The 25,596-nt window shown below is 54.0% G+C and overlaps 9 protein-coding genes across 9 annotated transcripts; 6 read left to right on the top strand and 3 right to left on the bottom strand.

The window, feature by feature from the left end:
• Positions 1 to 933: 933 nt before the first annotated feature.
• On the top strand, positions 934 to 2,362 carry J4E87_000901 (uncharacterized protein; the record flags this gene model as incomplete). The annotated part of the gene is made up of 2 exons (XM_049372552.1): positions 934 to 1,521; positions 1,571 to 2,362. The coding sequence occupies 2 exons, from the start codon at positions 934 to 936 to the stop codon at positions 2,360 to 2,362; spliced, it is 1,380 nt and encodes a 459-aa protein (XP_049237210.1).
• Positions 2,363 to 3,220: 858 nt separating this feature from the next.
• On the top strand, positions 3,221 to 4,598 carry J4E87_000900 (uncharacterized protein; the record flags this gene model as incomplete). Its single annotated transcript, XM_049372551.1, has 3 exons — positions 3,221 to 3,224; positions 3,434 to 4,280; positions 4,448 to 4,598. The coding sequence occupies 3 exons, from the start codon at positions 3,221 to 3,223 to the stop codon at positions 4,596 to 4,598; spliced, it is 1,002 nt and encodes a 333-aa protein (XP_049237209.1).
• A 2,453-nt stretch (positions 4,599 to 7,051) lies between these two features.
• On the bottom strand, positions 7,052 to 8,386 carry FEN1 (Elongation of fatty acids protein 2; the record flags this gene model as incomplete). Its single annotated transcript, XM_049372550.1, has 4 exons — positions 7,052 to 7,573; positions 7,623 to 8,184; positions 8,228 to 8,238; positions 8,288 to 8,386. 4 exons carry the CDS (start codon positions 8,384 to 8,386, stop codon positions 7,052 to 7,054), a joined length of 1,194 nt encoding a protein of 397 aa, XP_049237208.1.
• A 481-nt stretch (positions 8,387 to 8,867) lies between these two features.
• J4E87_000898 (uncharacterized protein) lies at positions 8,868 to 10,287 on the top strand (the record flags this gene model as incomplete). The annotated part of the gene is made up of 4 exons (XM_049372549.1): positions 8,868 to 9,075; positions 9,123 to 10,038; positions 10,085 to 10,194; positions 10,241 to 10,287. 4 exons carry the CDS (start codon positions 8,868 to 8,870, stop codon positions 10,285 to 10,287), a joined length of 1,281 nt encoding a protein of 426 aa, XP_049237207.1.
• A 711-nt stretch (positions 10,288 to 10,998) lies between these two features.
• On the top strand, positions 10,999 to 11,733 carry UBC1_1 (Ubiquitin-conjugating enzyme E2 1; the record flags this gene model as incomplete). Its single annotated transcript, XM_049372548.1, has 4 exons — positions 10,999 to 11,042; positions 11,200 to 11,245; positions 11,325 to 11,538; positions 11,594 to 11,733. 4 exons carry the CDS (start codon positions 10,999 to 11,001, stop codon positions 11,731 to 11,733), a joined length of 444 nt encoding a protein of 147 aa, XP_049237206.1.
• Positions 11,734 to 12,039: 306 nt separating this feature from the next.
• On the bottom strand, positions 12,040 to 14,052 carry J4E87_000896 (uncharacterized protein; the record flags this gene model as incomplete). Its single annotated transcript, XM_049372547.1, has 3 exons — positions 12,040 to 12,663; positions 12,720 to 13,464; positions 13,517 to 14,052. The coding sequence occupies 3 exons, from the start codon at positions 14,050 to 14,052 to the stop codon at positions 12,040 to 12,042; spliced, it is 1,905 nt and encodes a 634-aa protein (XP_049237205.1).
• A 936-nt stretch (positions 14,053 to 14,988) lies between these two features.
• J4E87_000895 (uncharacterized protein) lies at positions 14,989 to 17,972 on the top strand (the record flags this gene model as incomplete). Its single annotated transcript, XM_049372546.1, has 3 exons — positions 14,989 to 17,371; positions 17,422 to 17,703; positions 17,752 to 17,972. The coding sequence occupies 3 exons, from the start codon at positions 14,989 to 14,991 to the stop codon at positions 17,970 to 17,972; spliced, it is 2,886 nt and encodes a 961-aa protein (XP_049237204.1).
• Positions 17,973 to 19,022: 1,050 nt separating this feature from the next.
• On the top strand, positions 19,023 to 19,350 carry J4E87_000894 (uncharacterized protein; the record flags this gene model as incomplete). Its single annotated transcript, XM_049372545.1, has 2 exons — positions 19,023 to 19,050; positions 19,136 to 19,350. The coding sequence occupies 2 exons, from the start codon at positions 19,023 to 19,025 to the stop codon at positions 19,348 to 19,350; spliced, it is 243 nt and encodes an 80-aa protein (XP_049237203.1).
• A 3,342-nt stretch (positions 19,351 to 22,692) lies between these two features.
• J4E87_000893 (uncharacterized protein) lies at positions 22,693 to 24,603 on the bottom strand (the record flags this gene model as incomplete). Its single annotated transcript, XM_049372544.1, has 8 exons — positions 22,693 to 23,188; positions 23,243 to 23,557; positions 23,611 to 23,658; positions 23,709 to 23,838; positions 23,886 to 24,001; positions 24,053 to 24,275; positions 24,323 to 24,497; positions 24,547 to 24,603. 8 exons carry the CDS (start codon positions 24,601 to 24,603, stop codon positions 22,693 to 22,695), a joined length of 1,560 nt encoding a protein of 519 aa, XP_049237202.1.
• Between the last annotated feature and the right edge of the window lie 993 nt (positions 24,604 to 25,596).

Below are 25,596 nucleotides of genomic sequence, written 5' to 3'. Positions count from 1 at the left end.
CGGACCCTTTGCGGCCAGGATCAGCCTGTGCTCTGGTGCTTCTCCATGTTTTGGTTCGACCATGGTACTGCTGTTGGCGCCCTGAGAGTGACGTCTCAGGGTCCTCAGGGGACGGCCGGAGATGCACGTCGTACCAGCGCGACTGTGAGCATAGCGCGAGGCGACGATTGGGAGCAACTGTGCCAGCTGTGCCTGACTCGGGGCGGGGTCGGCAGCAGGCCTGACGCACTCGAGCTGAAAGGCGTTGCCGTGAGATGGCTAGGCCGTCTTGGTCGTGGTTCTCGGGGAAGCTGGAAGCCCCTGTCACTGACGCCACTCATGCAAGTGCAAAAGCGACCATCACGGGCCCTCGCTCAGGGATCATGAGAAGAAGCGTTGACTAGAGCAAACGCAAAACCCTTTCTGTATACCTACCCGACGTCTGCCCGTTCCAGCCCTCTGCGATCGTCTGCTCCTCATAACCCCGTCCTACACCACCACTGCCACTTGACCCTGCACCGCTGTGTTTGTCCTTCTTTTTTGCTTACCGTGCTCATAACCGCCTGCCCCGTCGCACACTGCAACGCCGACCACACTGGACATTCCACCATCAACCTTGCCTGGAGCGACTCGACGTGGATTCACCAGAGCCGTATCACCATCTGCCTGCACGTCCGCACTGTCTGCCGTGCTTGATATCCTGCCTCTCCGGTCGCGCCTTCCTTTCTTCTCGTCAAAGCTACGACCACCCCACCAAACCCCACGCGCCGCCCGCTAGCCCATCTCCCCCGGGCCGCCTTTTCTCCTCGTCAACACCCTCAACTCTAACCTCGCTTTCGCTTCTCGGGGATCGCATTCCGCTCTTTGCTTTTCTGCGATACGCGCAACTCTAGCGCTGCGCCATCGCCGGGACCCTTCGCATCCACACGCCACACCTTTCACGTGCTCTTCAAAATGGCATCAAATCATTCCCGGAGCGCGTCGGACGAGAACCACAACTCAATGGCATACATTCTCGAACACGTATTACAGTACCCTGGCAGCTACGACATCCCCCTCAAGACCATGTACGAGCTCAACCGCGTGGACCGCGCCCAACCCATCCCCAAGAACTACACCAAGTCTGGCAACACATCACCAATTTCCAGCTCATTCGCATGGAACACCACAGAAGCTGCGACCATGAGCTTCACCTCGTCGTTGATGAACCAGCTCAAAGCGTTACCCACACGGACCAGCGCACTGCCACCCGCCTTCATCGTAAACTTTGTGACCCGCACCTTCATGCCCGAGCCCGCTGATGTCGACTGGAGCCAAGCTTTGACTGCGCTCGACTACCTGAAAGATTTGGAGACACGACGACGCAGAGAGATGGCTACCACGTTCGAGGCCCTCGACGTCCACAGGGACACATGGGACGCCGACATGGCCCGTGTCGCTGAAAAGGCACCTGGCATCGCACTCTGGATCAACAACCTCGAAGGCAAGAACCGGAAAGCTGAGTCGTACTACGCTCAGCTATGGGTCGGGCTCCGCCGATGGGTATGTTGTCTGTCTTCTTTCTCACGTGATCTCAACTAACATGAAGCAGATCATGATCAACCATCTCTCTGACGAAGAGTTCAACAAGCTCAACTGCATTAGCTACCTCAACACCCTCTTTCCTCCTGTTCACGCCCAGACCAAGCTTCCCTCGCAGTTCCTGAACCACGAGGCTTTGAAAGAAGAACGCCAGATCTTCTTCGAGCTGATCAGCCAGGTGCAGAGGAGGGGACCTGATGTCCTACTTCCTCTCATCAACCGGGACAAGCGCCCAGAAGATCAGACTGGCTGGCCCACCGTCCAGAGGATCGTCGACAAGTACCTTCGCGTCGCGCAGAACATGATTCAAGACTGCATCGCTACTCACGGCCCAGAGTCGTTTGATCGCTACATGAACGGACCTGGCAAAGAGAAGAAGCATGACTCCGGTGTCAGTTTTGGTTCCGAGCGCCGGCCCAGCGTACAATCTAGCGTGCACGAGAGGCAGTCGCCCGAGCCCATGCTCAGCTACACCCCGTCCATCAAGGGTCTCAGCAAGCTTGAGAGGATTACTCGCGAGTTCAAGCGCATGCGAGTCAAGCCCCGGCCCGAAGTCGAAGAGATAACGCAATTCAATCAGCGGGCCGCCGCTGACCACATTCCCCAGACAGGTGCGAATGCTGGAAAGAAGTCGCTCAAAAAGGCCCGATCGCTCGCCAGCCTCAAGTTCGGCAACGGCAGCTCGGCGTCATTGGCTAGCAGAAAGGGCAGCGATGCTCTGGCATTCGACGCCGACGAGATGAAGAAGCACCGCGCAATATACGAGGCCTCGGTCAGCAAGAGCACCCACGCCCATGCGTAGACGGCGGAGCAGCTGTCCACGACGGCCTTTACGACTTTACGACGACTCGTATCACCACGAGTCAATGTAGTATGTTCACATGCGCTCACGACTCCACGGCTCATACCGCGCTATTCGGACCGATGGGCAACGCGATGCCTAGACAACATGGAGACCTGCCATCGCCGCAAAAGCATGCAGGCGTTCCGAGTCGTTTTATTAAAGTACCCCATTGTTTTCTTTTCCGGCACTGCGAAGATGTCCCGACGTCTCGCTGCCGTCGTCAGTTGTATGACCTTTCTTAGCGGGCGTTGTCAGAAGCAATACCTTCGCGGGTCAAAATTTCTATTTTCATTTTAGTACATTCAGTTCATGTGATCTATGACGGATAAAGCATGGCGTTCAGGAAACAGGGTGCATGGCAAATGGCGTACTACAACGAATTGTTTTTGGAAGCATGTTTCTTTTCTTCGGCTGTACATACGAAAAGGCACGCGACTGCGTTGCTGCGGAACACGCATCGATATCCGAGATACTTAGTGTAATTGTGTCATCTCAGACATGGACGAGTAATGGATAATACACACACACACATCACAATCAGCTTGTTTGAGCATGGCGCATGTATCGCATTCGTGTTATTGGCGGCCCTGCCCTCAGGTGAGGAGCGAGGCCGCGCAGGAACGAGGCTGCCGTTGCTGACCTTCCGTATTGAACCTCATGGTTTCACGCAAAGGATTGCCTTGCGCTCGCGTAGACGTCGCAGCATGGGATTAGCAAAGTTTGTTTTGCAAAATCAATGGAACTCGACTCAGGACCCTGGCGTACGTAAACTTTGTTTTTAATCACACTGCCCACTGAGCCCGCAGCTGTTCCCACATGCGTCTGCACGCACAACAACAACAGGGTAAGTCGCCCCCGCCACGCCTTGCCGCATGCAGCCCGGGTTCGGGTGCCCGTTGCAACGCCAGTGGACACTGGACAGGACGTGGAATCCTTCACGTGCATTTTCGGCGGGCAGGCGAGAATGCACTCGCATCACATCCCCCCGGCTTGGAAGGGCCCCGAAGCTAACCGTCGACGCAAGATCAGCACCCGATATGGCAACACGCATCCCGAACGCGGACCCGACTTCTGACGACGCCCGCCATACCGACCGCCCGTCACCTGCGCACGCGTCAGACGCGCCTGAAGCAGCCTCATCCGCGACGCGTCCCCGTCTGACGTCCCCCGTCGCCGCCGCACCGCCCAGACGCACCTTCTTCGACCCCTGGAACAGCTCCAGTACCGGCCATCAGCGCGCGGAGAACCGCCTCGGAGGCTCCACTTCATGGCGCGCCTCACGGAGCCTCAAGCTGGGCGAGCAGTTCAGGGCAGGCAGAGGCGGTGGCAAGAGAGTCGCGGATACGGTGGGTGCAGGGAGTGAGGACTTTGGCAAGGATGGCCGCAAGGACAACGGCAGCTGGGAGAAGGGCGCAAAGGGTCTGAGGACCGGTGGACAGAAGAGCCTGGCCGAGGTATGGGCTGCCAGCAAGGCCGGCAGCAGCAGGAAGCCATCACAGGAGAAAGACGACGGTATTGCGACTGTCTCTAAGCATGCGCCAGACATGGGGACAGACTCAGACACGCATCCCCAGAGCGACGTCTCCTCAGCCTCGTCAAAACCTTCCGAAAAGCAGATCTTCACCGGCCTCTGTTTCTATCTCAACGGCTCCACCGCCCCTCTAGTCTCAGACCACAAGCTCAAGCAGCTCTGCGCTGCCCATGGCGCTAGCCATTCGATATCGCTCGGCCGCCGAACCGTAACGCACGTCATACTTGGTCGAGTAAACTGCATTGGCAGTGGGGGTGGTGCAGGCGGCGGCCTAGCAGCAAGCAAGATGCAGAAGGAGATTACTCGTTCAGGTGGCAAGGCTGTCAAGTTCATCAATGCGGAATGGTAAGTCGCCAGCAAAGTAAGCCTTTGGGCTTGCGCATCTCCCGCCCGTCACAGCTTGTCCAGCTGTTTCACACGCGATTGCGCATGTGATTGGGTTTATGCACAACATATACATGCCCTCTGTCAAGACAATGTTTAGGATATTGACTGACTGACACGCTGAACAGGGTTCTAGACAGCATCAAAGCCGGGCGCCGCCTCCCAGAGTCTCGCTATTCGCCGCTGAAGCTAGCGCACCAGTCGCAAAGTAGCGTACTGGGTATGATGCGCATTGGTGCTACGAGTTCGAAGCAGCAGCAAGAGCAGCAGCAGGGATGAGAACCCAACCTCGCTTTCCCTTGTCACCAGCAACCACGCAACTCTCGCCGGATCGACGCCATATTACCCCGTTGGGCAACTCGCCTGACTTGTGTAATATCCCTGGACGCAATACACACAACGATGAGTAAACCCGCGAACATGAATAGATACCAAAGATACCCACATCCCAAAGCAGTAAAAAGCCTGTCCAAGGACCCTTGAAACACGCCTACCGCACAGCAAACCTTCCCTTTTCCAGCGTCCCAAAAACGCGCATCATTTCACATGATAAGTGCTAATGTACATGCCACGCGAGTATATTCACCGGCCGGTGTAGATCCACACATTCGCAGCATGCAGCAACTGAAACGTTGTCTGTGGGGAAGTTCGTCCGGGACCCGCGTTCGCGCATGTGTCGATCAATCAACATGTTCTTGCCTTTCGACCAAACCACCAACGACGCTGTCGTGCAAGACCCTGGACCCTTGGAAACTCTAAGTGGCGCGATAACGTGGCGCGATTTTTCGCGGCTAGTCGGTTCGTTAGGGTTGCGTTCGGCTTGCGCTATACCTGCCGTGGGTTTTCCGTGGGAGAGGCATCGCTGATGTGCTGAGTTGGTTACGTTTGATGCGTTCTTTATCTGATTGTGAGGGAGGAGTAGATGGGCTAGAAATTGGCTCGTTTTGTGCTAGCGCAATGTAGTCCGTGAACATCTTTCATACCTACTCACTTACCCGTGGACATGCATACCAATGAACAAAGACCAAGCCAAAAACCTGTTCTCCCAAAGACTCTCCGCGGCTCCCGTTGCAACCGAACAACATCAGGCAGGCCAGCCGACCGACCAGTCTACTCCCTTAACAAACGCAACTATGAACCACTCTAACGCGGATGCATCCGTCAATAGCGCAGAAGCAGGCATCCGTGGATTGTGTCAACGTTGGCGCGGCCGCTGCAAACAGCACTGGCGTGAACTCTTTTCTGCTCTATCCATCCGTCTATCCATCCGTCAGTCAGTCAGATGTCATGTCACATCCGTGGACGCCAACGTAAACGCCAGCGTCAGAACGTAACCATCCCCCACCTGAACATTCTAGCTCCTACGCCTCGTTTCGCCTTTTCAATGTTCGATGGTACCTTGAGAAAATAACCTGGTACCGAAGTTTTCCCGCTTGTTTCGAACCAAACCAACGTTGCTTGGAAGGTTGTAAGGGAAGGGAATTAAGGTTGAGTGGTTCATTTGGCCGGTTCAACGACTTCAACGACTGCTAGTTGGTCTAGGTTGGATGTGGTAGTGCGTGCGCTTGCGTGGTCGTGGGCGAAGGTGGGATAAGCCGGATGAACAAGGACAGGTAAGTGCTGAACTGCTGGACCCTGGATGGATGCGGCCATGTCATGGTAGGTAAGTTCCGCGTTGTCGTTCGCCCGTTCCTTTATCGTTTCAGGAAGCGTGTTTCGTGACGGGCGTGACTCGTTACGAGGATAGGATGGGTGGATGGATGGTTCCGTTGGGGCCCGGGGGACTATTGTTACGGTTTTATTATCTGTTGAGTTTGCTGGGATGAGAAGGGAAGGGGTGGTATTTGCCATCTCACTTTTTGGCGCACATAGAGCATCGAATGTGATGAATTCGGATGGTGAGTGATGAGATTGCTAGTCGTTCTTGCCCGGGCAGTTGCGCCGCTAGGGTAGCGTGTTGTGATAGTTTGGTAGGAGACGTTGGAGATATAGAGTTCGGTTCGCCGGGTTACTTGCATTCCGTCTTGTGATGACGATGGTGATGGGTGTAGGTTTGGTGTGATGTGCAGTAGTAGTAGGAACATGATGGCGGGTATTGGGAGTGATGTCAGAGGTAAACTTGGTGAAAGTAGGCGAAATCTATGGTTCTGGATATCGTAATGAGATATATTGGATTTGTTGACAATATGTTGCGCATCCTTGCGGTCAGTCATGGAAAGGTTGAAGGGGTGTAATCAATTTAGGGACCTCGCTGATGGGAAAACAGAACTCTTTAGATTGTTCATACCTCTCCGTCCCGATGGAATTTGTGGAATTGTCGAATTAGGCTCTTTGAATGTTCTCCTTGGAGAATCGAAATAAACCATAGGCTCGCAGATGTGGACACAGTATGAGACGAGGTGAGGGTAGATGCCCAATACAATATTGAGGTGTATACTGGGACATGAACCTGCATACACTGTACGAGGAAAAAAAAAGTAGATACCAGGCCAAACGATAAGCAGGCACTCAGTCGTGTGAATTAGGGATTATGCATTTGACAATATGGTTAAATTCCTTTGGTTTCATATAGAACGAAGCTACTTGTCGAGATACTATGATGTAGATATGGTATAACGAACCACATACTTATCATATGCCTTGCAAACGCCGTAAGCCCACCGGTATCACTATCCCATAAACGCCCTTTTCGCGCAAACCCCGATGCCCCCTCCCCGTCTCACATCACCTTTCTAACCAGCAGTCCTCGGCTTGGCCTTGGCCTGCTTCTTAGCCTTCGCATCAGCCTTTTGCTTTTTCTTCTTTTCCTCGAGCTTCTCCTCTGCCTTGCGCTTGAGACTAGCCTTCTCCTCAGCAGTCTTCTCAATCGGCTTGAAGAAGCCCTCCAGCCTACTCTGCTGCGCTGTCTTCATGTTCTTCTGTAGCTTGGCTGCTCCGTTGCGCACCCTGTCTTCGTTGAAGTGCTTCTCTTCGACCAGGAACTTGACGAGGCCTTCTACATCTGGGGCTTCCCACTTGAAGTCGCATTCTGGGTCGTCGGCGGGGCGCACGTCGGGCTCGAGGAAGAGGAGGCGCGCATCGGCAAACGGCCAGTCGTCGGGGATGGTGAGCTTCTTGGAGGATTGGGACTTGATGTGTTCGACGACGCCTTCGAGGTCGGTATGCTCGCGGATGAGCTTGAGGGCGGTGCTTGGGCCGATGCCTTTGATGGGGTCGAGGTAATCGCAGCCGAGGAGGATACAGAGGTCGATGAACTGACAGTGGTTAGTAGATGATAGGTTGGAGGTAGGTCTTGACTTGTACCTGTTTCCGCTCCATGTTCAGGCCTTCGAGCACCTTGTCCAGGTGGATTTCCAGAATGGGCTCTTTGCGCTGCTCGCTGAAGGTCAAGTGTCGCAGCAGGATGGGTGAATCGAAAGTAAGCGTGTCCATGTCCTCTGAAGCAGCGGCGTACACCTTGCCTCCTCTCGCCAACGTAGCACACTGAGCTTCAGCCTCGGTCGGTGCGACAATGTAGGGGATGCCCATGAGCTTGAGCAAGCGCTGGCACTCCTCGTTGTGCTCCCTCGTAACCCTGACCGTCCGCCGCGAGAACTTCTCAACGTCCTCTGCTGTACCGGTCTCCTTCGCCTCTTCAGCCGCCGCGTGTGCCTCTGTCTTGCGCTGGAAACGCTTGGCGAGCTCGCCGGACTTGAGCTTGGGTGGAGCGCCATCGAAGACGTAAAGAGGCTTGATGCCGTTGTCGACCATGCGCATTGTGCGGTAGAAGAGACCCATGAGATGTGATGTGGTTTCGCCAGTCTCGCTCATGAGCTGCTGGCCATCGGAGCGGACTGCGATGAGGAAACTGTAGATGCTCATAGATCTACACAGTATTAGATTGGAGAGCCATAGAGGGGTTAGAATACGCATACGCATCCTGAGTATGTTAGTAATTGACGGTGTAGGTGAGACGATAGCAGACGTACTATGGCGACTTTGCGTCCAAACTGGTTCTTGATCTCGCCCTTCTTGACGGCCTCTGGCGCATGCTCCTCAATGAGCTGGTACAGGTGTTTGATACCCATGGCGACTGGATTCCTCTGGCAGTTGTATTAATCAGATAGGTTTGAGGTGCTGTTGGCCCAGAGTGTTGTGTGCAGAAGCGTAGACGACTGCGTGGTGGCTGGAGAAAGTGACGCCAACGATCGTCACGACGCGTTCGCGTCTCACCGCGCGCAATCACGGTCTACATTTCTTGGCATTGATACCCCACATTTGCCTGTCATCGCTTAGTGAGGCTCTGCATGCGTTCCAGGCGTTGCATCTCGGATCTGCTATCTGCAACTCGTGATCCCGCCAAATCCTTCAATTGCCGCGTGTCTGGAGTGATGATGCTAGCTTTCTTGCCACCGCGGAGTGCTTCCGAACCGCCTGCCGCGGTTCTTTCAACGGTGGGACTTCCGAGGCCAACTTCATCCAATTACGCAGATTCTCGTGAGAACCCGGGTATAACTGTCACTTTTGTGTAGCTGAGACACTTTCCACATTCCTGATTACGACTCCAAAATGCTGCGACCAACCTACAGACATGCCACCAGGCAATTGCGCACCCCACTCCGGTCTGCGGCCCTCGGCAAGCGGTACCTACATGCTCCCGTCAAGTTTGACTGGCAAGATCCATTGAATACAAGCAACTTGTTCACAGAGGAAGAGCAAGCCATCTCGGAGACAGCAGAGTCATATTGCCAAGAGCGCATGCTCCCGAGAGTGCTAGGTACATGTACCGTTGTGGGGAGTCTAAAGCTAGCTGACGTGTTACAGATGCATACCGCAATGAGGACTTTGATAGGAAGATCATCACGGAAATGGGCGAATTAGGGCTACTGGGTGCAAGCATTCAGGGCTATGAGTGTGCCGGAGTCAGCAGTGTTGCCGCAGGTCTGATCACCAGAGCTGTGGAGAGAGTCGATTCTGGATATCGTTCCGGCTACTCGGTCCAAAGCTCACTGGCCATGGGAGGTATCGAGGAGTTTGGATCTGAAGAACTGAAGGAGCGCCTCCTACCCAAGATGGCCAAGGGTCAACTGCTGGGCTGCTTTGGTCTGACTGAGCCAAACCACGGATCCGATCCAGGCTCTCTGGAGACGACTGCTAAGCCGCATCCGACCAAGAAGGGCTACTACTCACTGTCTGGATCAAAGACGTGGATCACAAACTCGCCCATTGCCGATGTTCTCCTTGTCTGGGCGAAGCTGCAAGAGACTGGCAAGATCCGTGGCTTTGTCATTGAGCGCGACCAATGTCCACCGGGTACTCTCGAGACCCCGCCAATCAAGCACAAGAACGGTCTGCGGGCGTCCATTACCGGCATGATCCAGCTTGATGAGTGTCCCGTGTCCGAAGCAAACATGTTTCCAGAGGTTGAGGGTTTGAAGGGACCCTTCAGCTGTCTCAACTCGGCCAGATATGGCATTGCCTGGGGTACTATCGGTGCTCTCGAGGACTGCATTGCAAGAACCCGGGAGTACGCACTCGAGAGAAAGCAGTTCAAGAACAATCCGATTGCCAAGTACCAGCTCGTGCAGAAGAAGCTAGCTGACGCGACGACGGATGCTGCATACGGTATCCTGGCCGCCCACCAAGTCGGAAGGCTCAAGGACGAGGGCAAAGCTGCACCTGAGATGATCTCTATGATCAAGAGACAGAACTGTGACCGGGCTTTGATCAACGCGCGAACGTAAGTAGCACCAATCGCTTGTTCGACATGTACTGACTGTGAGCAGACTGCAAGAAGTGTTTGGCGGAAACGCAGTATCCGACGAGTACGGGATCGGAAGACATGTCGCCAACTTGTTTGTGACGCAGACATATGAGGGCCAGAGCGACATCCACTGTGAGTACAATCGAAACGTGTCTCGACTCTGACTAACCTGCATCAGCTTTGATCCTCGGTCGTGCAATCACAGGTCTTCAAGCATTCTGCTAATGGTGAAATATACTCGGGTTGTTGCTGTACTACCAACAAGAATACGTAGAAGCGCACCCAATCACGAGCAACATGTCAGCTGTAGGCGCCTAGCGGTGGTACGCATGCAGGCAATGTTTATTTAGAAGTAAATGCATATCAAACCCGGCGACTCTTGCCTCGAACGCGGCAAGTATCACATCTGATTGCTCGTACCCACAGTGCCGTTCGCCACCCGAGTAAAGGCCTCGCTACCGCCCAATGCGTGGTGACTAAGTGAGGTCAGAAGCAGCGTGAATGTCCATGTCAGCCTTGAGGCATCTTCTCCAGGCTTCGATAGGTTGCCACCCAGCGCGGTTGCTGGGTAGAAACGCTCGGTGGAAATGTGGGCAGCGACAGTTGGGCGGTCAGCTTGTCTCGCCTCGTGCGGTTGGCTCCTCACACATGATAAATACAAACGCCCCTGCTGCAGCCCCATCGTGCAGAACATCGTGCTCGTACAGCGTGACCGTCTTTGTCCTCACATAGAGTCAGAGGTGAGTGAGTTAAAGAGTGGCGGATGAGGTTCCCGCGCTGACACGCCGCACTTGCTTTCTTTGGATCCCCGCCGCTAACTAACCGCCTTGCCTGCGCAGACATCCCACTTCAACTCTTCAACACCAACTCGCTCGACCCCGACACCCGCGATACCCGTCACCACCACTCCACACACCACACACACACACCGCAGCCATGGCTCTCAAGCGCATCAACAAGGAGTTGACCGATCTCGGCCGGTACGTGACCCATCTCCCGGCCCTCGTGGCTGGCGGCGAGGCTCGCTGTTTTGCTTGCACGGCCACGACCGCATGCGGGGCCCTCAAGCAAGGCCGCGACGCCGTCACCCTGCGAGAATATGACGGGAAGAACATTTTGCTGACATGATGCCCCTAGTGACCCTCCCTCTTCCTGTTCAGCTGGCCCCATCGGAGATGATCTGGTACGTCACTCTTCTGCAAGACAGCCACGCGGCTGGGCGAACGATAAATCACACTGGACACGACACTAACAACACGCAGTTCCACTGGCAAGCAACCATCATGGGTCCCGGCGATTCACCATATTCCGGCGGTGTCTTCTTCCTAGCAATCCACTTCCCAACCGACTACCCCTTCAAGCCCCCGAAGGTCAACTTCACCACCCGCATCTACCACCCCAACATCAACTCCAACGGCAGCATCTGCTTGGACATTCTGCGAGACCAATGGAGCCCTGCTCTGACCATCTCAAAGGGTGCGTTACCCGAGTCCCCTACGTCGAGCAGAATACATACTAACAAAAATCACAGTGCTGCTGAGTATCTGCTCGATGCTGACAGACCCAAACCCTGACGACCCGCTCGTCCCCGAGATCGCACACGTCTACAAGACCGACCGGTCCCGCTACGAATCGACGGCGCGCGAGTGGACCCGAAAGTACGCCATCTAGGCTCTCGAAGCGCAACAAAGGAGCGTCAAGACTGGGTGCGGCGGAGAGCGTGTCTTTTGTCGTTAGCATCTGCGAAAGGGAGGCTAGGATGACGGTTAGGGGCAGACTTTCATGGGTAGTGACTGATGGGGGGTTTTACACTTGTACTACGGCATGCATGCTGGACTGGGGTTCATAGCATCTGGCTATTATCACTCTTACCACAACAGGCTCGATTTCTTCTCTGATGTTCGACTTGAGTTGCGTGCTTGTTTGTGATTACTGTGAAGATTGCACGTGATGATATTTTACAACATTGGTAAGCGACTAGGCCTTCTTCGCCTCGTCGCCTTGTCCGTCTACACTATCTTTACTTGTCTGCGGATCCTCCACCGCCAGCGTACCCGTACCCAGGATCGAAGACATGGTATCACCATGGTCTAGTATCGACGTATTCTGCGCTTCTTCCTTCAACCGCCGAGTCTTCTCCTCGGCCAGCCTCTTCCACTCCCTATCTCGCTCTTCCTTGGCTAATCGCAGCCTAGCCTCTTCCTCTTCCATCATCTTCAGTGTATTCTCCTCCACATCCTCCTCCACAGAGTCCTTCAGCACCTCTTCGTCTACTGCGTCTACTACACCTTGCCATCCACCCTCTCTAACCTCCTTTGCCAATTGAGCAAGGTCCTTTTGTTCCCTCTCCACCCACTCGCGACCGTAGTTTTGTAGTTTCCTGCGACGCTCGAGTTGCAGCATGTAGGATGGGCCTACGAGAGGGCAAAGTATGGAGGCTCGCTTGTTGAATTTGATGTCGAGGAGGAGGTTCTTGTGGAGATCGCGGAAGGTGGCTTGGACGTGCTTGATGGCTATGCCTTTGCGGCCAAGGTCGTTGGTTTCGTCGGCGGGGTCGCGGAGGGAGAGCATGTACGAGGGGAGGGGTTTGGTTTCTCCGCTCTGTGTGGTGGTTAGCATGATGCAAGATGTAAAGAGGGTGATGAGTGGGTACATACCTGTAGCTGGGCCCTCTGCGTATCCGTGAGGACAGGGTGTTTCGCCTTATCGAAGAGGTAAGCAGGTTCGATAGACACACCGTGCTTCGTCGTGTCGAAGTTGCCCCAGAAGTCGAGGAAGTGGAGAAGGGCACGCGCAGAGTCTTGTGGTGGCTTTGGTGCATGCTTTATGCTGGCGACGAGCATCATGAAGAGCGAGTAGGAGCCAAAACCGCCGCGGAATACGTCTGACAAGCCGCGTGTATCGAACATGGTCTTGACTACCCAGTACAGCTCTCGCAGGTAGGGTATCTTTTCCATGTACTCCTGCATGGTGACCCTCGAGATGGATGTATCGTTTGAGAGCACAACCTGCACATCCAAACCCGATTTGCGGTCCTGCGCGGCGACGAGAGGATAGCGCGCGTGACGAATCGCGGCCAGTAGGTACGCTCCGTTCTTATTGAATACCCTCCAATATAAATTATTCAGAAGACGTGTTCCCTTTTTCCGCTCTTTCGTATCTGGCGGGAATTTTGGTACCTGCGCGGGGTCCGACGGTTGCGACTTTAATACCAGCCTGAAGTCTATGTCTGACAGAGGCATAGCTATGCCAGTCCGCTCAGAGCCAAACACCTCGATGTTGTATTTCGGAAGGAACTGTTTAACCTGTCTCTGCACCTGTTCGATGAGGTGCTTCCGCGCGGCCGTTTCGTATCGATCGGGTTGTGTGTATTTGTAGAATCTCTCGATTTCTGAATGCAGACTGGACCTCGACTTAGCATGACATTACGAGTGAGGATGGCTTGGGGGTGTACCGATCCATGCCTGTCATTGTTGGCTCTCCCTCCATGTTCACACACCATGGAAGCGTGCTTTCTCTGACCTTCCCGACCACAATGGGCCGCACAACGACGCCCTCGTAGTCTTGCGATTTTGCGAACGCGTCTTTGGCAATCACAAGCTGATCCTGGGACTCGACGTTCGGGGCAGTAGGTACTGTCCGCTTCAGGTGTTTGTTTTTAGCGATCGAAACCTCGACCTTGCTGGACAGCCAGCGCCCTTTGACCGTGGTCATTCTCCTCACGGGCAATGGCTCTGCCTTTGCCTCTGCGCTCTGCTTTTCTGCCGCATTTTCGGTGGCTACTTCGCTAGCTTGGGCATCGCGAGCATGAGTATTGTCACCCTTGCTACTTGAATTCGCGCCATCTTGTGCAGCTTCTGTCGCAGTAGAAAGTTGGCGCCGGTCGCGGGGTCCTGGCGAGCCAGGTTGGACAAAGTGCTGCCATAGCGCAATGGACGGACTGAAGCGGTTATGGGCGCGACATATCAGCCGGGTGCTCGAGAGTTGCATTAGGCCCGGGGAGATAACGACGACTCGCAATGGGGCAAGGTGGTGGTTGTGCTCACTCTACACGAATCTTCTGCATGCATCTTCGCGTGCACCATGCCAAGCATCTAGTCCGCTTTGGGCCGTCGAGTCGATGGCGGAGGATGCCAGGCACTCCCGCGGGCATGCTGCATTACCAGTCGCTCTCGTATGCACCCGGCCGTTGGACACGTTTATTGCTAGCCCTGCGTCTGCCATGTCGCATGATATACGGAGGACATTTGTGAAAGCGGCCAGATTGCCCCCAATACCCCACAGGCACTGCAGAGGCCCCAAGGCGTCTCCGTCGTCGGTCCACTTGCAGCACTTGCGCCGGCCCACACCCTCGTCCGATATGAAAGCTGCCTGACATCATATTGACACGCCCAACAAAACTTCGCAGAGCGGTCAGCGAGCGGAGCGCGTGCAGGCTCGAGAAGTCGGTAATGGTGCGATGCCTTGCTTGCAGCAGAGACAGTAAGGCCCGAGCTGGTCGGCTCCAACGTCACAGCTATGTTAGTGGGGCGTTGAACCATCCCACCACGGCCAGCTTTTCTTCCCTCATTACACTCGTCGACCTTCTGTGAGCTTCTCGACACACGTGGTGTCTTCTCTCTGACATCCTTCTCACACCACCCTTCGTTTGAGACCTCTAAATTCCCCTCGTTCCGTGACAGCCCCAGCCCAGACCCATTGCGGAGCTCTTTCCTGTGAGACTCGTCCAAGACAGCGACGCAAGCACCAGGTAATTCACATTTCATAATTATTTTTAGTCGCGCCTCACCACTGCATGCACGTAAACATTGCACTGCCTGTCCACCGCTCGGCATATTCCTCACCTATCATCCTCCCACCTCTCATCTTCTCGCCTACAAGTACCTGACAGTTCCATGCAGAGCACCGCCTACGCTTACATCCACCATGGCCCCTCCCACAGATGAGAAGCCCCAGAGGCCTCCGCTCGACTCCCAAGACAGCACACATCCCGCACTAAACCCCGCAATTACCAACGTGCCCGTCACACCCGGTGTACATCTCTCCGGCAAAACTGCCTACTTCGACGAGTCTACCACCGAGAAGACGAGCAACCTTCCCTTCAATCCCGAGACTGCCACACCAGGCCCCCAATGGAGCGCCAACTCATACTTCTCTGGCCAGCAAAAAGAGGGCCAGGCTAGCACTCAGACTGAACAGGCAGCCGGCGCACAAACTGATGGAGACGTCAAGAGCAAAACGAGCGAGGTACCCGACCCGAATGCCAAGCACGACCTTGCAGACGTAGATCCTCGCGCCGCACACCCTGGCTTGAACCTCAGCGGTCGCGTTATCAGTGCGACCTTTGCCATACCCTATTCAATTGGTTACTCACAGGGCAACGACTGGGAACTGAACCCGCGACGCGGAACCTCGGCCCTTTTCGACTCCTTCTCTTACCTGGCTTCCAGTTCTTCTCCATGGAACCACGTGCTCGTAGGCTGGACTGGTGAGATCGCGCACGCAAAGACAGCATCCGTCACAGCCACGCAAGCGCCTATGAACAAGGCCGCCGCGCCCATTCCCGTCGATCCAAAGAAACCGACACAAGTGCCTCAAGCTCCAAACAGCTTCAGGATAGGCCCAGACGATCGAGCACGATTGGATAAACAGCTCGAACGCGATCACGGAGGCAGGATTGTGCCAGTGTGGCTTGTCGACGAGGTAGATGATGGCAAAGATGAATACATCCTGAAGAATCAGAGCCATTGGAGGACATATGCCGAGCACGAGCTCTACACCCTGTTCCACTACAAGCAAAATGAGCCAGCTGATGGGCGCGCTGCCCGGAAATCATGGGCTGACTACTACCGCATGAACAAGCTCTTCGCAGACAGAATCCTCGAGGTCTACAAGCCGGGCGACATCGTCATGGTACACGATTTCTACCTGATGCTCTTACCAAGTCTCCTTCGCCAACGTCTACCCAACATCTACATTGGCTTCTACCTGCACATCCCTTTCCCAAGTAGCGAGTTCTACCGCTGCCTGAGCAGACGGAAAGAGATCCTGGAGGGCGTGTTGGGTGCCAACATGATCGGCTTCCAGTCATATAGCTACTCGCGGCACTTTTCGTCTTGCTGTACTAGGATACTGGGTTTCGATTCGTCTTCCACTGGAGTCGATGCGTACGGCGCGCATGTAGCAGTCGACGTGTTCCCCATCGGAATTAACGCAGTCTCCACACAGCGACAGGCTTTTGGCGACCCGGAGATTGAGCATAAACTCAAAGACATCAGCGAGATGTATGCTGGCAAGAAGCTCATTGTTGGTCGTGACAGGCTAGATGCGGTTCGCGGAGTGGTTCAGAAGCTCCAGGCGTTCCAGCTCTTCCTTCAGAAGTATCCCGAGTGGGTAGGCAAAGTAGTCCTCATCCAGGTCACAAGTCCTAGCGGAGTCCATACCGATAGAAGTGATGGCGCACAGGAAAAGGTGGTCAACAAGATCTCGGACCTTGCGGCCAAGATTAACGGCACCTATGGAACTCTAGACTTCACCCCGGTCCGTCATTTCCCACAATATCTTTCCCGGGAGGAATACTTTGCTCTGCTTCGACTTGCAGATATCGGCCTCATCACCAGCGTACGAGACGGTATGAACACGACAAGTATGGAATACATCATTTGCCAAAAGGATAATCACGGACCGCTCATTCTTTCGGAGTTCTCTGGTACAGCGAGTTCCTTGCACAACGCAAGCCACATCAACCCCTGGGACATGGGCGGAGTTGCCGATGCGATCAACGACGCTCTGAACCAGAGTGACGAAGTTCGTGCCGAGACTCACGCCCAACTCTACAATCATGTTGTGCAAAACAATGTACAGGCTTGGTCGAACAACTACCTGAAGCGATTGATGACGAACCTGTCAGCTTTCGATCAAGCGTTCGCTACGCCAGCACTTGACCGGGCCAAACTACTCTTCCAATACCGTGAGGCCAAGAAGCGACTCTTCATGTTCGACTACGACGGCACTCTGACACCCATTGTCAAAGACCCGCAAGCAGCCATTCCATCCGATCGTGTCATCCGGACCCTCAAGACCCTAGCAGCGGACCCTGCGAATGCTGTTTGGATCATCAGCGGCAGAGACCAGGCTTTCCTGGACGAATGGATGGGCCACATTCCCGAGCTGGGTCTGAGTGCTGAGCATGGCAGCTTCATGAGGCATCCACGCAGTCAGGAATGGCACAATCTCACCGAGACGACCGACATGAGCTGGCAGCAGGAGGTTATTGACGTCTTCCAGCACTACACTGAGAGGACACAAGGTGAGCTATTACACTGTCAATCAAACTACCTATTACTAACAGATGATCAGGTTCATTCATCGAACGCAAGAAGATTGCCCTGACATGGCACTACCGGAGAGCGGATCCCGAATACGGTGCGTTCCAGGCGCGTGAGTGCCAGAAGCATCTCGAGAGGACTGTCGCAAAGAAGCACGACGTCGAAGTCATGACGGGTAAAGCCAATCTTGAAGTTCGCCCGAGGTTCGTGAACAAGGGCGAGATCGCGAAGACGCTTGTAGAGAACTATGGCGAAGGTAGCGGCAATGCGCCTGAGTTTGTTCTTTGCATGGGCGACGACTTCACAGATGAAGGTATGTATTGCACTTGTGGCTGCGCTGTCCACCCGCTAACATCAACAGACATGTTCCGATCGCTGCGCCAGTCCAAACTGCCCACTGATCACGTCTTCTCGGTCACGGTTGGCGCCAGCTCGAAGCAGACGCTGGCGAGCTGGCATCTGCTCGAGCCTTCGGATGTCATCTCTGTCATTTCGTTGTTGAACGGATCCGCAGATGCAGGCAATGTTGGCGCGATTGCTGTGGTCGATGGCACGGTCCCGGAGTCACGAGTAATCGCATGAGGTCATGGTCGGACAATTTCAACTGTAATGGAGCACGGAGCATGGTGAGGCTATAGATCTACGGTATGCGGCATGGCGATCCCGGAATTTTTTGGGCATCAAGTTTTGGAGAAGCAATCAGATCCTATGTCATGGTGGTTCTCGTTGTCCTACGAAAAGAAACGTATCTGTTCTGTGATCGGCCATGCCGATTGCTACCCGGCGGATGAATTGTGCTGCACGAGGATTAGCGATGCGCCCCTGGGACGAGCGTCGGTTGCCAAGGCGGTGGCGCCGGCACGTTCTGGGGTCTCGCCCAAGACCCCTGATTACCACGTGAGACCCTGACTCGAGAATCGGGAACCTTTGGGTGCGAACTCTAGAAGATCCAGGGATTTGGAGCCTTCGGAGAGGTTTCCGCGACGGCTATGCTTACAGATTTCCCAGCTGTCAAGCAAGTAAGCCGCTACACCCCGCAATAAACAATATCGATGCAAGCAAGCCGCGCAATGGCGAAAGCGGTCCACGACTCACGAATCCGCGACACGGACACGATGGCTTTTCTAGGCCTGGTATGTTTTGGCTTTCGGCTCTACTAACCCCAAATCATGCAACTTGGGATTCGAGAACTGCCCGCGCATGAAACCTGGAACGCCTAGCAACTGTCCCGCCCCAACAACCTATCCGAGGGAAGGCCCTCCTTCCTCTTGGAACTCGCGTACCGTAGTCGTTGATCCCGTCTTTTACCAGCCATCCGTTCCTTTTTCATCACATCGTTCCCCTCCCGCGCCGCATCTCTACACTCGTTTACCCGCTATCTACCCTCGCATAATCTGAGCACCAATCTTACAGGCGTGAAGCGCATTATTATAACATAATTCGAGTACCTGGTCCGACCTCAATCCGATACGGCATCTGCAACAGCGCAGCAGGGAACTAGCCGGCGAACACATTGCGACATCACAACCGTGCCGTATCTACGATCCGCCTCTCCTTGGTATTCCTTCTTCGACACAGACACAAACACAATATCTCTCGGCGCGCGGCACAACAAACTTCACACAATACACAATGGGTCTCATTGAGAAGATGCAAGCTCGTATGTCTTACCTCGCTTCGTCCCATCTTACCTTAGCCCCGAACCTTCACATCTGCGACAGTAGACTAACAAGAACCCAATCCAGGCCTCGAGCTCTACCGCCTCGAACAGCGTTACACACGTCGCGAGAAGCGCACGACCTTTATCAGCGAAGCGCAATACGTTGACGGCGAGTACGTCTATGCCTCGGCTCCTTCCTCGGCAAACTCGTCCACCACCTCAAGTAGCAAGCGCTTCAGCAAGATGCCTTCCACTATACGGATAAAGGAACTGAGCCGTATGGGAACTGGACGGTCATAGACGCCCCTCGGACGAAGCTGCTCCTGTACCTACGGGTCGACGACGGTGGATGGACACCTATCTGGTCGGACCAACAGAGAGAAGACAGCGTCGTGGCCTACCGAGGGACAACGTGCCATGCATGACACCTTACACGGCATCGCAGCACACGACGTGTCCAAAGCTTTGAGAACGTCGCACAAGAAAACACACACCACGCGCAAGCAGAAAGAAAGAGGATACAAGACACACCTCGCAAACACTGCGCAAGCGCAAAACATAATCATTAACGCAACGACATTTACGCCAGAACAACCATCGACGACAGGGAAATAACGGACTAAAAGTTTCTTCCATCATGTCAGGTTCTCTTCATTCTTTACACCCACATTTTCCTTTTCTATCTTGCCATCTATCGAGATTTATAAGTCATGTTTGCGACACAGTTAGAATACCCCATTGGCTTCCAGAGTAGACCTGGATATGCATCAATACAAGTTTATATGCAATTGGTTGTGTTGGATGATGAGTTGGGTGATGTGTTGTGTGAAGGTGTCGCGGATGAATTGAGTGGTTGCCAAGGGCGTCCTGCAGATGCGTAGGGCGCGTGGACCAAACGGCGCATGCGAGGGGTTGGGGATGGGGGTATCGTAGGCGTAAGGCGTGTGGGCGCAAGGCGTGTGCGGATAAGGTAGTATAGTGCAAATACGGGAGTGATATATTCACTTTTAGTCGACGCGGACACTACTTGTTAGGACAACAGCCTTCTGAAAGCAGGATCCATTAGGACATCAGCAAGTATAGCTAATTGATACCTATCACATTCTCCCCTTACATCTAGTCCACGTACTGGCAACCGGGAACATGTCCAACAATCCCATCGAAACCACACCACCAACAACTGTTGCTAATCCAAACGACCAAGACCTACCCTCACGAAACGACATCGGAGATAAACACATCTCACAGCTCCATGAGAACCCTTCCGTACTCCCCCCAACCCTCCCACCCATGGACAAAGGAACACACGCCTGGCTCTTCCTCGCCGCAGCCTTCGCCATCGAATTCCTAACCATCGGTCCGTCCCCTCTCAACATCCCTCAACCACTCCCCATTCTACTCTCTAACACACCTCTACCTAACACACACTCACCAACCCACAGGCCAATCCTTCTCCTACGGCCGCTTCCAATCCCACTACACCACGCACGCCCCCTTTGCCTCCAACTCCAACTCCAACTCCCAATCCTCCTCCTCCTCCTCTTTCGCCGCTGTAACCGGCGTCCTAAACCAATCTCTCATCCTCATCTTCCTCCCCCCCGTTCTGTATCTCGCGCGCCGGAAACCAGTCTACGCACGCTGGATGGCGATGACGGGTCTGCTCGGTTGTGTTGTGTCGAACTTGGCTAGTTCGTTTTGTACTAGCACGACGCAGCTGCTGTTTACGCAGGGTGTGCTGCAGGGCGTAAGTGGTAAGATACTTCACTGTGGGAACGACATGTGGGACGTTGACTGACCTCGTATACTTATCTCAGGTAGTGTGGCGTTCTGTCCGCTGTTGGTCTTCGCAGAACAGTGGTTCGATAAGAGGCGTGGATTGGCGTTTGGGGTTATCGGCGCGGGTGGTGGGTGCGGAGGGTTAGTCCTGCCTCTTTTGATCAACGCGTTGCTGGATCAAGTGGGATACCCGAGTACGATGCGGGTTTTGGCTGGTGTAATGTTTGGACTAGGGATGCCGTTGGCGTGGTTTGTTAGACCGAGACTCCCAGTTACGAACGTCGATACTGGGGAGAAGAGGTTCTGGAACTGGAAACTCATTTGCTCGAGATCTTTCTTGTTGCATCAACTTGCTAATTTTGTTCAGGGCGCGGGGTACTATCTCCCTGGGATTTACCTCCCTTCTTTCACCCGCGAGGTGTTCGGTGCTTCGGATTGGGAGTCTACGGCCTCACTGATGTTACTTAATGTGTCTGCTATGGTCGGTCTTACCACCATGGGGTACATGACCGACCGGTTTAACTCACGGGTCTGCATTGCGGTCTCCGCTACGGGCGCTACGCTCTCTGTCTTTCTTTTCTGGGGCTTGGCTACACATATCGCTGTTCTATACACCTTCTGTATTTTGTTCGGTTTATTTGCCGGCGGCTTTCCAGCAGCATGGCCGGCTGTTATGAGGGAGATGGCGAAAGAGGGCGAGTCGAGGGGGATGGGACATGTGGATACCATTCTCATATTCTCGCTGTTCTGTCTTGCTAGGGGGGTTGGAAATATTGTGGCTGGTCCGATGAGTGAGGCGCTTGTCGGCGGCATGCCTTGGAAACACGAGGCAATTGGGGGCTATGGAAGTGGTTATGGTGGACTTGTTGTTTTCTGTGGGCTGAGTTCGCTGATTAGTGGGATGAATGCGTTGTGGTACCATCTGATGTAGAAGTCTCTAGTTTTGGTAGAGCAACGAGCACGTCTTTCTGGACCAATTACATACACATGCATGCGATTTAGGATGACTGTTCCAGATTCTGTACTGCTCGTATAAGATTACGCCCGTGTAACGCGCGAGCATACTTCACTCCACCACCTCAGATCCTGCAGCGTCGTAGCCACAGATCTCTTCGTAGCCCTGTCACTCATCCACTAACCCTCCCGCATAGCATTCTTCCCGTAATTCTAACCGACCGGCCAAGGATCCAAAGGGGTGCCATAATGCGAAGTTGCCGATGACAGCCTCGATCCCGCTAAGCCTGCATATGTACAGTGTCCTAGCAGTGCAGGGTCACGTAAGCAGGCGAACTACGCCCTCTGAATACCGATCAATCCATACAAGAGGATGTGAAAAAGCAAAAGATGGTGCATTTCTTGTCATTGGTGGTGTGCGACTAATCGCGGATGGGCGGACCAAATATGACCTGCATTGCATGAAGCTGCAACGCTAGCAGCAGATGCAAACCTGTGACCATTGACACCCACGTAGTGACCATGCGAACCGAGGACGATGGGGGAAATTACTGAAAGTAGGTGATTGTAGTGTTGATGGAGTATATTGCGCTAAATAATAAGGACATTGGCGTAGTTTTGCTATCGAGTACGCGTGTGGCTGGCAGCTTGGGGGGTATCATCCGATCTATAGGTATCTTGCGCAAGTGAATGGGAGTGGCCCCTGATCTCTCTTCCCTTCTAGGTGGTGACTCCGTTTGTTCGAAAGAAAATGATGAAAGAAAATGAAATCCAAAAGTTGACCAACGCCGGAATAACAGATGCCCACCACCATGTAAAACTCCGTTGAATGTGAAATCGTTAAAATCGTAAAGTTCGAGGCGGCCATGCGCTCTCGAATAGGAATAGGCGAATGCGATGCGGAGCTGTGCACTAGACATTGTTGTCGTAGTCGCTGAGGATATCCTCTGGGTCCTCCGGTGGAAGCATGTCGATGGTGTCGCTTGTACGAGGGCCGGTGTACTTCTTCCTTGCACCCGCATACCACCAAGCCGTGCTAAACAGGCCAATGAAGGCTGCCACACAGATAGCGTAGTTCATGTTGTCGGCCCTGACTGGTTTGACAGTCGGGAAGAACAACACAACACTGATGAAGATGACCCATGTCACTGCAATCGCATTGACCGGCTTGCTCCATCTGCCCATAGTGTATGGTCCAGGGTGGAAAGTGACAGTGTTCTCGTACCATCGGTGGGCAATGATGACTGCGATGTAACTGATGTCCAAGGCCGGGGCGGTGATGTTGAAGATAGCCGTAATGGTAAGAGTGCTTCCGATGCCGATTAGGTCGAGGCAGCTGCAGAACAGCACAACTAGCCATACCGCATTGACCGGAGTGTGCGTGTAGGAGTTGATCTTGCTCCAAAAGCTATGCAAAGTCAGCACCCCTCAATATTAGCGTCGATTGGACGCGGAAACTCACCCCGAAAATGGGAAGGCTGCGTCGCGGGAGAAGGCCCAAGCCATTCTAGCATTTGCCAACATGGCTGAGCAGCCGGTGAAGAACTGGACCAACATGACGAAGAACCACATGATGGTTCCACCTGTTTTGCCGCCAGCGTTGAAGAAGATCTGGGCCACGGGCAGACCGGTCGGCGTGGCCATAATCGCATCGTAGTCTGACATGCAGAAGCAGAAGGTGACGGTTAGCATCCAACCGACGACGCCGGAGACGAGGATTGCAGCGCGGATCGCTACAGGGCCGCGAATAGCGGCATCGTGGGTCTCTTCCGACATGCTGTGTAACGCTGATTAGATTGGCTCATGTGCGGAGTCGTAGGGCTGACTTACTGTGTCGTGCCGTCGTAGTCAGTCATCGTCCATGCAACGGAAAGGAAGCTGGGACTAGTCAGTGGTCTGGCGCTATGCAAATGTTGGTTTGGTCCTACCCAAGGAGGAATGAAAAACCCTTGCTTCCCCAGCCTGAGCCGTCCATGACTGTTGTGAACACCCATTGTGGGCTTTGCTTGTTCGGTGTGAGAATGAGAAGAGCGATGCAGATGCAGATTGATGCGATGACTATTTGCTGTCAGACGGCGCTCAACACGAATCCTTCGTCGACGTACTGTTGATAGGGGCGAACCACAAGATGATGCGATGAAGCCAATTCGTGGGGAATGAGCAGATTGTGCCAAACATGCACAACACGAAAATAGCGAGAAGGACGGTCTGATATGCTTGCCTGCATTGATCGGTAAGCTGCTGCAGGTGATCCAAGTGGGGTGATTCTTACGGCGTAAAAGCAGACTCTCCATTGTCTAGCGTGTGCATGACAACCGTCGCCAATATCATCTGGGAGATTGTATACGCCAGACTTGCAACGCCGGCGGCTTGTCCAAGGAAGTTGCACCAACCGATGATCCACGCCCAGGCTGCAACGTGTTCAGGTGGTACAACGTGTTTTGTGACATAGTACATGCCTCCCGCTGTCGGATATGCTGAGACCAGTTCGGCAACTTAACGAGAGTTAGCTAGAGCTCTCGCATGTATGTTACAAACGTACCTGAACTTGCTATGCAGTATGCCATGATACTGCCAATGAACCAAGCCCATACTGCTGTTGCTGGACCACCCGAGCTCATTGGTGCACCAAAGGTGGCGGGCACTGAGCCCAGTACTCCTAGAATCGAGATGGCATATGAAACTGTAGACCATCTCGAGAAATGTCTTTGTAGAACCTGCGGAGACTGTTGGAAGATGCTCGAGTGAATGACTTGGAGCGCTTACAGGAGTGTATCCAATGCGCACAAGTAGGCGGTCGTCGTCGTCTGCGATGGTTGCCATGATGCTTCGGTTCTGGTGATGCCCTGCTTCTGCTGCTTTCGATTGACTGGAGACGGTAGGTTGGAGCGCTCGTGGCTCACTCGGTCCCAATTCTTTGGAGTCTGGATTGAAGCCCATGGTTAATACCGGTGATCAACGAACGAGCATGAGAAGTTGAAGAGAAACAAGAAGGGTCTCGGCGACGGAAGCGTAGAAGGAATTTAGAAGGGTGTAAAAGACGGTGGGCCGTCAGCGGAGACACACTAGGAGGATTGACAGCCACGGCGTGGATCCACAAACCCAGCTACCAGGGAGTCGATACTGGATGTGGAAAGGGTACGTGGTCGGGTGAATGATGTAGGGGCATGGGAGACATGTCCACGGGTAGTGGCTATATGAATAACCTGACTAAAGGAAAAGCCAACCGTGCGACCAACGGGTGCCCAAAACGGTCCAGTAGTATCAAGTTGCGAGATGCGACCTACATTCAGGGTAGTAATTTTACAGCGTTTGCCATGATGACACGTGCGGAGTGTGTTGCTAGAGGCGTGAACGTGGGAAAGAGCAAGTAAGGAGTGGGACGACAGGGTGCGAAAACGCAGCCAATCGCAAACAATCAGCCTCTTTTCGCAGACGGGCAGATCCTGGAGTCGCTGAAGCGATTGTGGGTTTACGGTACTGTCATTTGCGCACGAAGACTGGTGCCGAACGTTTGAAGGAAGTAGCGTGCTGGGGCCAAGAAGAGTGGTGCCGCTTCGGCGACCCAAGGTGGCGGGCCGTTTACTCTGCATTTCTGACTGGGGTATACTCAGCCCTGGGAACAATATGTAACCCACCTCATGAGACGCTTGTGACGCCTGTCGAAGCGGCATGGATGAGCCTCTCGATAGCTGACTGTCGATGTTTAGCCGATGTGTCGCGAGGCACGGTAGATTACTCAACGGCGTCAACGCGCCTCAGCGAGGAGCCCTTACTCAATGTCCGGGCAGGAAACTGCCGCGGTCTAACACATTC

The sequence above is a fragment of the Alternaria ethzedia genome (genome assembly GCF_023757985.1).
Source record: "Alternaria ethzedia strain BMP 0044 chromosome Unknown scaffold_2, whole genome shotgun sequence".
Lineage (NCBI taxonomy): Eukaryota > Fungi > Ascomycota > Dothideomycetes > Pleosporales > Pleosporaceae > Alternaria > Alternaria ethzedia.
Note: the sequence above shows the minus strand (reverse complement) of the source record. Positions and strands in the feature narration are given on the sequence as shown.